Below are 15641 nucleotides of genomic sequence, written 5' to 3'. Positions count from 1 at the left end.
GCCTCTGGAGTAACCTGTGTCACAGTCTTTTGGGTATATCCCCAAGAGTGAGACCTTTTGTCCTTGAGCCAACCATAAATTTATATTCCCAGTTTTCTCTAGGTGCTTATTTTGATATTTCTTTCAGGAATAGTGAAGGGCACAGGCCTACCCTTCGGATGCAGCAGTCCCTCCTGCTCACTAGATGGGGCCATTTTCTGCCCCTTGCTATTCCAGCCTGTGGGCCTAGCTGTGGGGCTTGTGTCCATTGCTTTTTGCTTTCTGCTAAACCTCCAAGCTTTGCTGCTTGACTCACACCACCAGGAGCAACCCATGTGTATAGGTGTCTGCTGATATCTGGGTCTTTGACCCTCATTCCTCAACATACTTCTGTCATTGTGCTGGCTCCTATCTCTTTCTGCTCCTGTCACCATTTGTGGAGCACTTGCTACTCCTTTGTGGTATCCCGCCAATACCTCAGCCTCCCAACCTCTCCACTGCCTTTCTCTGTACCATCCTGCCTCTCCCTTAGCTGCTTGTCCTAGGGACAGTCTCTTAACCCTCCTGACCACATCCCACTATTTGGCTGCTAGCCCTGGTTTCCAGCTTCCTCTGTTTTCCATCAGTCCCGCAACTCCTGAGACTCAAATTGTCCTTCCCAGCCCTCTGCAATCCTGTCTGCCCTCAGATGACTCTGCTTCTTTCACTTCTTTGTGTATTCAGATTGGAGTTCCCCATTCAGCAGCTATCACTGTCTTGCATATACCCACAACTCCCTTTCCTCTCTCTTCCTCCAGTGTTCTCCTCAGCAAACCCTCATCTTGGTTAAATTTCATTCTCTACCAACCTCACTCAGCTTCGAGGGTTAAATACAGCTAGAGAAACATGCAATGAAAGCCATCTTGGTTTCGATTCAGGACTACTTATCTTAAGTGAGCTCTTTCTGCAGATTGATGCATCTGGTTTGTTTTCCATGCTAATCTCTGCTGTTCTCCCCTGAGTCTCCAGTGCCTCCCACTCCATTCTCCCTCTTATCGCATTACTTTCTGTTTCACCAAGAATGAAGAAATATATCAAAGTGTTAACATTGAAATAATATATCAAAAATGTTAACATTGAAAATCAAGGAAACATTTTGTAGTTATATTTTTAATTAAATAGAGGAAGTGCTAGGGAGAGAAGTAGTTAAAAGGAGCCCCTAATTTCTCCAGCTAGGTAACTCTCATTGACATTCAAAAAGGGTCAAAGGAAAGATGCGTAAGTGCTTAGAAAAATCCCAAGAGTACAGTAAGCAGTGAACAAAAGTGGCGGCCCCCCTCCTGTCTCAGGCTCCAAAGGAACCACTGTGCGTCCTTTCTGTAATTTCTCCCTTGAAAATTATTGCTTACGTCACCAGCTGTTGTGTGTTATCTACACATTCTCTCAAAATAATTGCACAGGAAGGATCATAGTGTACACACTGCTCTGAGCCTGCCTCCCATGGCAACCCACAGGCATTTAAGCAGATTTATTTAAACTGAAGGATGTCTCCTTCTCTCTGAATTTTTAACTTTAGCATCAAGTTCATATCTATCAAATAAAAGTTATGCCCCATTTTGGAATTTTGTGAAACTCAGCCAGTTATCCTGAAAAGCTTACAGTGTCTTACTTTGAAAATTTGAACTTAAATTTTCAAGAATTTTTTCATTGATTATTTATAGACTGAAAAAGAGAATTGAAGGCATCCTATATTTTTAGTTTACAAAGAGCTTCTGTTTCCTAGATTATCTGATTTTTTGTTATAACCTAGCTGCTGAATGTATTTGAGACTTTTTTATAATTTTAAGGGTAATCTATGCTTATTTACATAAATTATAAAATGTATGCTTGTTAAAAAAATGTAGAAAACAAATCATTCCCAGGACCATCACTGTTAATCTGTTGTTTCCTTAATAATATTTTCTATTCATGCACATGCATTTGTATATCTAAAAATAGTATTCATAACATGCCTATGACATATATAGATACTGTGGGTGAGACATATATGTGTATACTTATGGATTTATAGTCTGCCTTTTTGGATTTAACATATCAAGTATTTCTCCATATTTTAGAAAACTATTTTTTCTAAACATCATAATGGCTCTCTATATGGTCTCATTTCCATGAACTGGAAACAGTTTGATTTAATTTTAGTAAAACTTATAGTTTAAAAATTTAACTAAAATATGCCCATACCTACCTATAAATATACTACTTAGAGGTATGTGTATATGTGGAAAATGTTTTAAAATATCAAGGGCATGATAAATTCAGGGAGTGGTTATCTTTGGGGGACAGGCAGGTGCAATGGGGGAGTTCACGCAAGGAACTGGGGGTATTTTAATTCTTAAGTTTTAGTAAACCAGTACATTTAGGACTTTTCTTTATTCATTATAACACAATATATATGTATGTTCTTTTGTATATATTACATAAACTTTATATCTGTCAACTTTAAGAAATACCATTGGAGTATGGTTGGACCAATTTCTGCTCTGGTCCAGTTGCTTATATTTTGTTTTTATAGTTCTGTGTCACTTATTTTTATTTGCTGTTTGTTATATATAATGTCGTGTTAAGTGCTAAGGACAAGGACTCTGTGGCCATGTCTCCACACATCAGAAACAAAGGTGCTCTGCCTCTCATAGCCGTGGCAGCTATGGTCCCGCTGAAATCATGGAGCCCTGGTTAGGGAGCACCTGGTCTGTCCTAAGTATCCATCCAGCCAGGGACCTGGTAGCTTCCTCCCCTGGGGCTGAGAACTGAGTGGGCTCATGGCTGAGCTGCATAGCATCAGCACTGGTGTGGGAGCACAGACCAGGGTCTGGGAGTGGGAAGGGTCTAGGAGGGACTAGCACAGGAGTGAGGTTCCACCACAGGGTGTGAGACCAGACTGCTGTGTCTTGATCTTGACACAGTTTGTAGGCAGGGAACTGAGGCTGACCTTCCTTGGAGATGACCATTCACCTGGTTTGGTGTCATTCACCCTAGCCTGCCAGGGCGTGAGGGTGTCATGTTACTGGAAAGGATTATCTATCAGTAGGATTATTCTCACTTCTTACTATTGAAATTACGCCAATATTGAATCTTATCGATAGTGTTTCATATATTTAAAAATGATTGTGCTTTATAATTTATAGTATTTAGTATAACTACATTTTAGAATTATGATTATAGTGTTTATAATATATGTAGAACATTTAGTGTTTTCCATAAGCTCTTTCATTAAGAGTGATAAGTGCAGTTTAGGGAAAGTATTATTTTATTTCAGTTTTTTCAAAACCCTCATTTATTAAAAAATTTTATTATTTTCAGAGTCATATTAAGTCAGTAGACTCAGGAGAAACTAACATAGATGGAGCCATAGGTGAGTAGACCGTGGGGCATTTTGTGCCTGTGTTTGAGGTAGTTTGCTACTATGATTTTGAAAATGTGAATAAATGTATACAGTAATGACTGACTGTATTCCCAGGGCCAACAGCATCAGAAGAATTCATCAAGATCACATTGTCGGCTTTCGAAGCAGTGATACAATATCCTGTTTTGCTGAAAGACTATCGCTCCACGGTCAGTTCTGGTAGCTTTTGAAGTAAACTCTTTTTTATTGACTTGGAAATTGTATGTCCAAATAGAACAGTTTTCCATGTGCTTGGCTTGTGTGTAATCCTCATGTGAAATGACCATTCAGAGCAGAAGGATAACCTAGGAAGTTCGTTTCCTTTTATGCTACTTTTTTTTTTTTTACATGTTGTTTTCTTTCCCTCCTGGTACATACCTTTCCCTTGTTCTCTCATTCTTCTTGTTTGAGCATTTCTGGTAACCAGTTGTACAAGTCTTTTAGAGAAGGGGCTCTAAACTTCGCGTTGCAGATGTTGGGGATGGGAAATTCTTTTGTGGTGGGTTCTGTCCTGTGTGGTGTAGGTGTTCGACAGCACCCTGGCCTCTGCCCACTGGAGGGCAGTAGCACTCACTCCATCTTTCCTCAGATCTGACCAATAAAGAAGTCTTCCTCTACATGATGTGTCCTCTGGGTGGCAAAATTGTCCCCATTTGAGAACCTCTGTCTTCAAGTGATCCTAGGAGAGCTTAGGGAGAGAGGGGGAGTTTCCTCCATGACAGTTTGCAGAGAGCCCCGCCAAGAGGCCCAGGTGGGAAAAGAACTAGGGCTGTCGTGTAAGGAGCAGTAGCAGGTGTTGTGAGGTGGTGGCTGTTGGTAGAAGCCACCATGGAGCAGAGACGTCTCATCTCCTTCTCAGCTTAGCCACCCTCTCCTCTTGGTTCCACTCCCTGTCCCCCAGTCCACACCCCTCCACTGAAGCACTAGTGACTGTTTTGTGATAGTAAATTATAGGAACATCCTAGGCATGCATAAGCCCACAAAGTTTTTCATAGGAAAATAAATTTCAAATCACCTTATAGGCAAAATTTTAGATACCAGTCACTCTTAAATTAGGGGCTTCCTCTAATAAGGATGAATCAAACTACTGAATAATATGTAAATTGAATTTACATATTAAATTGTAAAAAGAAATTATGGCAGGGTATGGTGATGCACACCTGTAATGTCAGCATGGGTAGTCAGCCTTGGGTACATAGTGAGATTGTGTCTCAAAAAACTGAGGACTGGGGATGTAGCTCAGTGGTAGAGCACTTTTCTAGCATGCATAAAGTCCTGGGTTTGATCCCCAGCGCTGAAAAATGAAAAAGAATAGATTTTTTGATACCTCTATGGTCACATAGATACCATTGTAGGATTCAATTCTGGAATTTGTTTGGATTAAAATCTATTAAAAATCTTGGGCTGGTGGAGTGGCTCAAGTGGTAGAGTACCTGCCTCATAAGTGTGAGACTCTGAGTTTAAACTCCAGTGCTGCCAAAAAAAACCCCAAAAAACAAAAACAAAAAAACCCAAAAAACTAATTTACAAGATGTCATTTAGAACTCCCAAAAGAGGATGTATCTTGCTTTCTTAACTTGGAATTATTATTAAAATCAAATATAAAGATGTTAATTTGACCAGCAACTGGTGGCTCATGCCTGTAATCCTAGCTACTCAAGAGGCAGGGATCAGGAGGATCGAGATTTGTAGCCAACCCAGACATAATAGTTTGTGAGACCCTATCTCGAAAAAAATTCTTCATCAAAAAGGGGTGGTGGAGAGTGGCTCAAGGTGTAGGTCCTGAGTTCAAATCCCAGTACCGCAAAAAAAAAAAAAAAGAAAAGGAAAAAAAGATGTATTTTGAATTTTTAGATACTGGTTAACATACAGTTTTTGTGGTATAGTATTTAGAAGAATGTGTAACTCCTTGAATGTTAAAGTGTAAAGATTATATGATGGTTAATCTTGATTGTCAGCTAATTATACTGAGAAACTCTAGGGGATGAGTAAAGCACACCTTCCTGTGCACATGATGGTGTTTCTAGAGAGGATTAGATTATGGGGACTCTGACCTAATGAATGGTTTAATTCACTGATGGATTCAAAATCTGAAATCACTACGAGGAGGTGGTACAAGTTTGGAAGGTGGGCCTGCTTGGAGGAAGTAGGTCACTGGGGGTATATCTTGCCCTGGTACTTCCTGTTACAGCTTTGCTCTTCTTCCTGTCACCTTGAGGTGAATGGCCTCTTCCTCCTCACACTTCTGCTGCCATGTTCTGCTCAAGCATGTGGAGGCTACACAGCCATGGCCTGAACCCACTGAAAACCTGAGCCGAAGAGGTCCTTCCTTCTTTAGGTTGTTTACGTCAGGTGTTTTGTCACAAAATAAGAAGGCTAACTAATGCAGATGGTAATACCACCAGCTTCCCATGCTTCAAAAGTGGACAGTTCATATAAATATCTCCACAATCTTTTTATAGAGAACCATGTTTCTTTTCTAGGTTTTATTTGCTTAATTTTTTTTTTTTTGCTAAAATTTTTATTCCCTTGCATTACTTCAGTGATGGGGATGGTGGGATGAGACTGATGGTATTTTGAAGTATCAAACATTTCTATGTATGAAGTTTCAAGGCTCGTTTAGACGTGTTCCACTCCCTGTCTCGGTGAAAGTTGATCTGGAAGTGCCAGAGTTCTGATCTTGACTCTTTTTCGTTTTAGCTCCAGTAAGGAAGTATAGAATTATGAGAAAGATCACAAATATAAAGTTCAATTAATTTTCCTTAAGGTCTGTTTTGGGGCCTGATTTAAAGTAAAACCAAGGTTCCAGTTAGTTTTATAGGCATTCAAGTATGTTTAACAACAGCAAGTGATCATTCAGAATTTATTGATTGTTTGCTTACTAAGTACTACCTTAGGCATGGGGGAAAGATAGAAGTGAATACAACACAGTAGCTGCCCCCAAGATGGAGTCTACAATTAAGCAGAGCCTATAACACCAAAGATTTAAATACATATTTAATATATTGAGTAATAGTAAGTGCTATAAGGAAAAAAAGCCAGGAGTGGAGTTGTTGTTTCATAAAGGATGATTGTCTTCAATAATGAGATGTCTGCTCAGCGCCCTGGTAAACCTGGGAGAGGGGCTTCTAGGCAGAGGCAGTGGCAAGTGCATACACTGCAAGGAGCAGCTGTGCTCCAACACTGGTGACTTGGCCACCGATGCAGCTGGGTAGAGCAGCCTTGTGGATCAGGGAGGAGTCGCACGCACATCATAGGACTCTTGGCGCAATGTAAGATGTAACAGATTCTGGATTTTGTTCTCATATTGACCATTAATGCAGTTTGGTAGGTAGGAATAATAATTCCTTTCCATTGCCACAGTCATTTTTATATTTTCTCCTGTGGTGCTTGGTCATGATGGATCTCAGCAAGGCAGTTCTCCCTTCGGGTTCTGGTTCTGTGGTGCCCAGGGCTGGGTTTATGTGAGGCCTTGGTCTTCCCTCTCTTCTCTGTGTGCCCGCTCTGGCAGAGTGATGCCAGGGTGTCCTGAGGTCTTACATGGTCTCAAGAAAGGTAATGATGATTTTTTATGAGAAGGAAATTTCTACCAACTCTTTATGGTTGTTTTGTTGTTGTTCCTCTTTTATGTATTTTATTATATAATGTAAAATACAAAAAAGGTGTATTTAAAGTGCACACCGTGTAACAGGTAGTTGTAAAGCAAGTGCTGGGGAAATCAGCCCTCAGGGGTTCACTGCATAGATGACCCCTGTTTTGACGTCCTTAGTAATCATTATTCTGCATTCTGAAACAATATAGGCTGAGTCGTGTGCTTCTGAACTGTGCACCAACGTAGTATGTATTCATTTGTGACTTGCTTTTTTGCTCAGTATTTGTGATTCATCCGTGTTAATATCTTGTTCATACTTGTTAAGTATCTTTATGGTTCAGTACTTCTCAGTGAATATGTGTGAATATGTGTATATGAAAATATGTGTATATGGAAATACCAGAACGCCCTTGTTTGCTGTTGGTAGACATTAGTTTTTTCTGGATTTTGGCATTTACAATCAATATTATGGCTATTATTTATGTATTTTGGTGCACATAGCATACATTATTTTTAGGATATGTACTCTGGAATGGAATGAGGGGATATAAGGTGTGTATGAACTCAGTTTGTCTAGAAAATGTTACAGTGTTTTTCATGAAGGTGGCACTAGTTTGCACTCACACCAGCAGTGTGTACCTGATGTGTCTTACCTTCGCAGACACCTTTTAATGGATTTGTGTCATAGTACCCACCATAGTTTGTCTTTTAAATACTGCTTTATGGCTTCCCACAAGTTTTGATACATAGAATTTGTTATCTTTTGGTGAAAATAGTTTGTATTTTTTTCTTCTTTGTGTCATGGAAGGTATATAAATATATGTATATATGCATATATATATGTATGTATATGTGATATAGTTGTATATATGTTTCCAAATACATGTGTACCTTATAAATTATTTGTATAATTGATTTCTAGATTAATTATATTTTGAAGTTAGAGATTATATTCTGTTATTTCAGTCTGTTCATATTTATCAAGACGTGCTTTATCACTCACTGTATTTTTTTTTGTAGATGTTCTGTGTATGAGATCAATACGTATTTTGCAGGCCTCAGGGCAGTGCTGAGAATACTTGCACTGGGTCACCGTTATCAGTCATCTTGTTTAAATCCTCTTACTGACTTTGGCCTGCTTGTTCTGTAAATTTTTAAGCGAGGTGTATGTAAATCTCCTATTACATGCTGAGCATGGTGGTGCACACCCGGAAGCCTGGGTCGTGGGAGCCGGGGCCAGCTTGCGCTGTGTGGGGAGTTTCAGGCAAGCCTGAGCTACGTAGTAAGGACTTGGCTCCAAAAAGAAAACAATCTATTGCTGTTAGGAGTTTATTTCTTCTTCTCGTGCCAGTTTTTATTTTGCGTGTTTTGAGAGCATGAGAGGTGTGTTCCCTTCTGTTGTTTGTGTACTCCATCTTCTTCCTTTTACTGTATGTTCTGAGTGATTTCAGTGTTTCTATTTCTATCTTCTCCTTTGTCTGTTATCATGCCAAATGTAGCCATTCAATTTCAAGTTTTGGTTATTTTTGTTGTTGGTTTTGGTGTTTGTTTGAGACAAGGTCTCTCTGTGCAGCCCAAGCTGGGCTCAAACTCATGATCCTCATGCCTGAACCTTCCAAATGCTGGGGTTACAGGTGTTCACCACTGTGCCCTGCTGATCTTGGTTATTTTTTTATTTGTAGCTGTATCCCCTCTGTCTTGTTGTTTCCAGATCTATGTTACCTTTTATGGTTTCCTATTCCCTGTAGGTATTTTATACTTTTTGATTTATTCATTCATGTTTATTTAATGTAGTTGTTCTTTAGAATGTATGGTAACTCTGAAATCAGAACACAGTGACAGTCTTTGGTTGGTGGGGTGTGTCGCATCTGTTCATGCCTAAATCATCCCATTTTTGTGGATACATGATTGTTGGCTCCTTGCTGGCCATTGTCCTTGAAGCCCATTTGTGGCTTCAAGGACACCCTGAACTTAGTGTGGGTGTCTGTCTGTCCTGTTGGTTTCTGCCAGTTGGGACCATAGCACACAGCACACCCATCTGTCCTCACAGTGTGCGGATTCCTGAGACTGTGGCTATGAGACTATCCTTTCCTAGGACACCCCTGTCAGTTTTCAAGTGGGGATGTGTGTGCTAGGATTGGTGAGCAGATCTGGATTTTCCTTACTCTGAGGGTGATCCCCTTTGTGGTGGCACCCCACTCAGCATAAGGCACCTCATGAAAGTCCCCTGCTGGGAGGGTTTGACATGGGCCACAGTCCTGAGCTGTGTGCTGCTGGCTGGCCAAGGCCTCCTGCCAAGGGCAGCCCCTCGTTCCACCTAAGACTTCTACCTTCCAGAAACTGCACCGAATGTTCACCCACTGTCTTCAATATTTCCTAAATATTTTTTAGGACTTTGTTTTTTCATATTTGATGTGGCATTCTTCATTGTTTTCAGTAAGAGACTTAAGACAAGTAGCAACACCCAGAAACTCCTCTGTCATGGTCGCCCTTGCAGCAGTGAGTTCTCTGTGTTCGATTGACATATTACTGCTGGGACATTGCTTATTGATTCTTCTGCTTAATGAGCAATAACCCCATGGCTAATGTGTTAAGAGCCAGTGTTTATAAATACCTGCATCACAGTCGAATAGAAATTTAATTAGCTTATTTTTCAATTATGAAATGCAAGCATTACTAATTATTATGATAGAAAAAGTATTGTTGCAACTTATTGTTTCATAAAAAATGCTTTTCAATGCCACAGCTCATGGGAAATCGTCTAGTTACCGCTTCTTGAGCATGACTGGAGCAAGGTGCGTGCGCCCCACAGAGCAAAACTCACACACACACTGCTCAAGGCTTCTATCAATGCTTTAGATTACTTGTGTTTCTTTTCTTTTCTTTCTTTTTTTTTGGCGGTACTGAGGTTTCAACTCAGGACCTCACGCTTGTTAGGCAGGCACTCTACTACTTGAGCCACTCCCAGCTTCTCTCAGTTCTTTAGTATGTGGGTGTCCTAAGCACATGGACTCCTGCTGAGCACAAGCACTTAATTCAGAATTTTTGCAGGCTGCTGGACCATTTAGTGCCTCAGAGCTGGAAGCCATCCATCTAGCCTGCAGAGCAGTCAGAAATTCACAATCATTTGGTTTGTACAGAGAGTTTGTTTCCACTCATAGCAGGTACAAGGAATATTAATAGCAAATGGAGAAATAAAGGTGATTTCTTTATTAGAAAATGCCAGTAGTAGTCATGTAATTAACCTAAACCTATATTCACCAAAATACATACACAAAAATGTTCATAGTCCCAAACTGGAACTATCCAAATGCCCATCAATGGTTTATGGATAAATAAGTTATGATACAGTCAAACCATGGAATATTATACAGCTGAGAAAACAAATGTTTTTCAATTACACTTAATGAGGTAGAGAAATCTCATAAACAAAATATCATGACTTCACTGGGGCACACTTCAAAAACAGACAAGAGTAACCTATGAAAGTCAAGACAGTGTCTGCCCTTGGGCGCTGACAGGTTAGATTGTGAGTGGAGTGAAGGATGTACAACGTCCCGTTCCATCACCTGGGCTGTGTTCATGTTGTGAACATCGGCCTAATTCTGTTCTTAGGTTTGGTGCCCTTGTTTGTGTCTTTATGTTTGAATTTAAAAGTTTACCTACATATGAACAATGTTACTTACAACTTGGTAAATGTAAACCTCTCTATAGATAACACGCAGGTACATCCCTTCGAAAGGTTAACTCAGAATAAGCTTCTGTCCTCTCTTTTACTCAGTATCAGTTTGCTACCATTGCTGTAACAAATCACCATAAACTTAGTGGGTTAAGCCACACAAATTTATTTACAGTTCTGGAGGTCAGAAGCCTGAAGTGGGTCTCTGGGGCTAAAATCAAGGAGCAGCTTGGCTGTGTTCTTCCTGGAGATTTTTGGGCAAGAATGCATTTCCTTTCTTTTTCCAGCTTCAAGAGATCTGCTGCATTCTCTCGTTCTTGGCCCCCTTCCTCCCTGGTGAAGCCAGCAGAGTGGCATCTTCGTATCACTCTGCCTTGCTTCTCTTGTTAAGTCTCCTTTGACTCTTCTTATTACTAAGGACCACCCAAGGTGACCTCCCCTCCAGATCCTTCACTCACAGGTGCATAGTCCTGTTGCCATGCAAGTAGAGGGTCAGCATGTTCTGGGGGTAGGATGGGCATCATTGGGCAAGGGCATCATGCTGCCTCCTACAGATTGCTGTTTTCATCAGAGGTTCCATCTTCTTGCCTCTGCCTCCTTAGTAGCTAGTGTTTAAGGCACGTACCACTATTCCTGGCCCATATGGCATATGTTAAAATATTTTATTTTCTTAAGTTAACTTTGCTGAAAGGCTGGGGGCATGGCTGAAGTGGTAGACCACCTGCCTAGTAAGCTTGCGGTCCTGAGTTCAAACCCCAGTGCTGCAAAAAAAAAAAAAAAAAAAAAAAAAACCCAAACAAACAAAAAAACTTTTGTTGAATTTTTAAAAATATGTTTTATCTATAACTACTACAGGAATCAAAAATGGGGTTTTTTTGTCCTATACCCTGAAGTAACTAACATTTGGAGTTTTATTTTCAAGTCTTTCTTTTGGCTAGAATAATTGTGTATTTAAGAACACATTTCTGCATAAATGGTTGGTCTCCATCTCCTTATTAGGATCTTAGCAACAATGATGTTTTTTTGAAAATCATTTATTATTCTGGTCTTTTGCAAATTTTGAACAGAAAAGTAATAAAATAGATTTTTTTTCAAGTTTTATATCCTTTGCCTCATTTACTGAGGATATAACTTTATTTTTCATTTCATTTCTTACTGAGTAACCTTTTGAGAACATAATCAGCCATCATTACTCAATAAAAATCTGAGCTAAAGGTAAATGGTCAGTCTTCTAATTGTTTATATTCTCCATTTACATATTTAAATATTATTTAATTTCCACATTTCAGTCCTTCATTTGTTACTTCTTTAGAAGTTCATTCTCACTTAGTAAGGATTGATTGAATTACTGTCACCTGGAATACTCTTTTAATTGCCTTCAGTTATTCAAAGACAAATCTATGTTAATTTAAAAAACCTAAATGATATTACAATTAGATTCCCTCTTTTTAAACTTAATAAATTTTTCATACAGAAGTTTGCATTTAGTATAGATTTAAAGGTACATAGTCAGGCAGTCTGTACTCTTTTGCAGGTTGATTTTTTTCATTAAATACACCGATTGTGAGATTTGTCCTACTTTTCACTATTGAAATCAGGTCTGAAATGAATATGTGTGTGAGTCCTGAGGCCCAGAGGAGTGGGATTGCTGAGCTGCAGGATGTGCACCTGGTCAGCTAGGGTTGGTGTTGTGTAGTCTTCGTATTCATGAATCACAGCATGTGAGTTCCCATTTCACCGTGTCTTACAGCCACTTACTATGTGTTCTCAAACTCTGCTGTGTAGACTGGCCTCTGTGGTGTTCTCCCTTCCACTCCTCTGATAGTGATTGGAGTTGAGTTATTTTCCTGTGTGTATTGGCCGTCTTTGGGATCGTCCTGCTCATATCCTTTGTCTCGTCTTTGGCCTCATTTGTTGTCTTCTCACTGATCTGTTTCAATGTGTCTGTACAGCTGCAGGGATCGTAGAACTCCTTCCTAAGCCAGGGCTTTTCTTCTTACTTTCTTTATGGGGACTCTTGTGATGCAAATGGATTTTTCGTTTTCATAAAGTCACATTTATTGGGAGAGTTGATCCTCCATATCTGCAAATTCTGCATTTGTGCTGAACATGTGAGACATTTTTCTTGTCTTTACTCCCAAAACAATGGTGTATTGCAGTTACTTAGACAGCACTTACCTTGTGTCAGCTATTGTAAGTCATCTAGAGATGACTTAAAGCAGTAGAAGATGGAGGTTTTATGTGTAACACTATGCTGTTTTATACCTGGGACTTGAACCTGAGTGGATTTTGGAGTCTTCCTGGAGTCCCATAACCAGTACCCTGCAGAAAGTACCAAGTGACCGTATTGTGGTTTGGAAATGGTTTAGTGTGAATCCAGGGTAGAAACAGTCCTAAGAGGGGTGATGTTGAGAGGCGGTAGAATCATTAAGAGATGGAGCTAGTAGCGTATAATCAGGTCCTTCGGGGTACTGTCCAAGGAAGCGACTGAAGCAGCTCCTGCAGGACCCTACTTAAATTCCCAAGAGAGCAAGTTGTTAGAAAAAGAGCAAGCCTGGCCCTTAATCACTCTGGCTCACTGCATGCATTCTTGCCACTGTCGTGTCCTCACCAGAGGCCAAACGGATGGGGCCACCAACCTTAGCCTCAGCCTCCAAAACTGTGAGCTACATAAACATCTTATCTTTTATATGACCCAAGCTCAGGTATTTTGTTATAGCAACAGAAAACAGACTGTTTTCCTTTTAGCTTGTAAAGGATTTTAAAAAATCCTTTCATTTTCTCTAATATGAGTTATTCTGTGTGTTCCTTTAAGTGTTTTTTTTTTTACCATTAGATCTTTAAGCCCCCTATCTTTTTTTAAAAAGTAGCCACTGATTTATTTTTTATTATCATTTTATTGTACTGGGGGTATATTGTGACATTTACAAAAGTTCTTGCAATATATCATAGGTCTCTTCTGATTTTTTATATAATAAAACAGATAGCTATTCGTACCTATCCCTCATATGTTTTTCCACATTGGTAATATTCTGTCAGTCACTTTCAACATTCCCTGATATTTCTATTCCTGTATTTCTTTAGCTCTGTGCTAAGTAAACTTGGAGATTTGTTGTGATTAACCGTATCTGCTCCATGCTTTCTTAAAAATTGCCTATTATTTTTGACCTTCTGCTTTCCATATGTGTTACAGAATCCATATGAGGAGGTTCTTGTAACTTTGGTATTTATTCAAAGAGCATAATTTTTGTTTCATTGGAATTGTAGACGAGTTTACAGAGAATAGAGTTCTCATGAGTGAGTATGTTTTACCTTCATTTACCTCCTCTAATACTCTTCCTTTGTTTATGAAGGTCTGAGTTTCTGACATATGTTATTTTCTTTCTCTTTGAAGAACAGCTTTTAACATTTCTTATAAGGCAGGTAGGTCTACTGGCAAAGAGATTCTTCAATTTTTTTTGGTGTGATAATTTCATTTGGTCCAGAATTCTAGTTTGGTGTTTTTTGTTTCTTTCAGTACTGTGAGTATTTCATATATCAGGTGAAATGAGCTGAGGTAGATAGACTGGTTGTGTGCAGTTATGTGGTTATCTAAGGCCAGGAGGTAGACTGTATTTACTGCTAGCATTGGCTGTAGATTTCAGAGGCTAATATTTCCTCTAGTGTCCTTGATTTTTGTTTCTCCTGTTGTCGTTGAGTTTCCTAGGAACTCCTTCCTAAACAAAATCCTTGCCTTGTAGCTTTCTCAGTTGTGTTTCTGTGTTATGTAGGGGCCCTGTACATGTTGTGGTAAGATATGGGGGCAGGGATAGTGTTCTCCAGTTCTTTGATTGGGTCTCACTCTTTTGGGAGCCTGTGTGCCTTTGCTGTGACTTTGCTAAGTGTTTCTCAGCCTTTTCTCGCCTAAAATGAGGCAGAAAGGCTGGTGGAGACTGGACTTGAGCACTCCTCTGACTCTGGTAGTGAACTTCTGATAAACCTCAATAGGTTTGCTGTGATACATAGTTTCCCTGAGTCCAGGCCATTGTTAAGGAGAAAAGAATGCTTTGGGCATGTTTCTGAAGGTTAATGTCTTCCTTTCCCTTCCAGAAGCTTCAGGGGGCTCTTATCTGATCTTCACCCAAAGAATTTGGTGGGGTTCTTGGAGGTAAAACTCCCAGAAGCCTGGGGACTCCCTAAACCTCTAGAGTTTGATCTCCAAAAGAAGCTGGTCCATGCTCAGTCCTCAACAGTCAGTTGCCCTTCCGGTTTTTGTTCAGTTGCTGGCCCCAGTGGAGCCTCTGCTCCTGGTAAGCTAGGGTTCTGTGTTTGCCTATCTCTCCAATTTTGGGAATTGTGGTTTGTCTAAGAAATGTTGTTGATTTTCAGTTCATTCATCTTTTTTCTTGTTGTGAGAGTTGTTGTGACAATTTGTTTCCCAAATGCTTGTCGAACTGGAATCCAGAAGTCCATCAGTGGCTTTAGTATTTGTGAATATCTATTTATGTGTATGTATATTCGTAAAGACCATGATATCATAGGTACCTTAGAATTTTATTGTTATTGTAAATGGTATTTTTTCCTAATTCTGCTTTTTTCTTTTTGAAACAGGGAGTCTCAGTCTATAACCTAGCCTGGTCTAGAACTTAATGATCTTCTTATCTCAGCCTCCCAAGTGCTTGGAGGCAGGCACTACCATGTCTGGCTCCAACTCTGTCATTCAGTGGCTGGGGATACACAGGAAACTTAACTTTTTTGTGTTTAATCTTGTCTGACAGTCTTGCTTTCTTGACCATGCATGTTTGTTGTTTTTCAAATGATGGACGTTTGCATCACATGTCAGTCTTGCTCCTCTTGATATACACTATTACGCCTTTACGATAGGTATTGGGCATTATGATCAGTGTTGGTAAGAGGATGCTCTTCTGCCCTTTGCATAGCATTTGCTTTTGATGTAACTGAAAGGTGCAGAACATCTTGGTGGAGCATGG

The 15641-nt window shown here is 39.7% G+C and overlaps 1 protein-coding gene across 14 annotated transcripts in view; it reads left to right on the top strand.

Moving 5' to 3' along the window:
* Positions 1–15641, top strand: part of Ulk4 (unc-51 like kinase 4) — a 548798-nt gene that overhangs the window by 190384 nt on the left and 342773 nt on the right. For all 14 annotated transcript variants that reach the window (XR_012443110.1, XR_012443108.1, XR_012443109.1 and 11 more), the window contains exons 26-27: positions 3319–3370; positions 3476–3570. Coding sequence is in view for 9 of the 14 variants with exons in the window: in XM_074059105.1 (XP_073915206.1) it covers positions 3319–3370; positions 3476–3570 (147 nt within the window). In the remaining 5 variants the exon portion in view is untranslated. The remainder of the gene's footprint in view (positions 1–3318; positions 3371–3475; positions 3571–15641) is intronic.

Source organism: Castor canadensis, chromosome 17 (genome assembly GCF_047511655.1).
Source record: "Castor canadensis chromosome 17, mCasCan1.hap1v2, whole genome shotgun sequence".
Taxonomy (NCBI): domain Eukaryota; kingdom Metazoa; phylum Chordata; class Mammalia; order Rodentia; family Castoridae; genus Castor; species Castor canadensis.
This window is presented reverse-complemented; position numbering and strand designations above follow the sequence as displayed.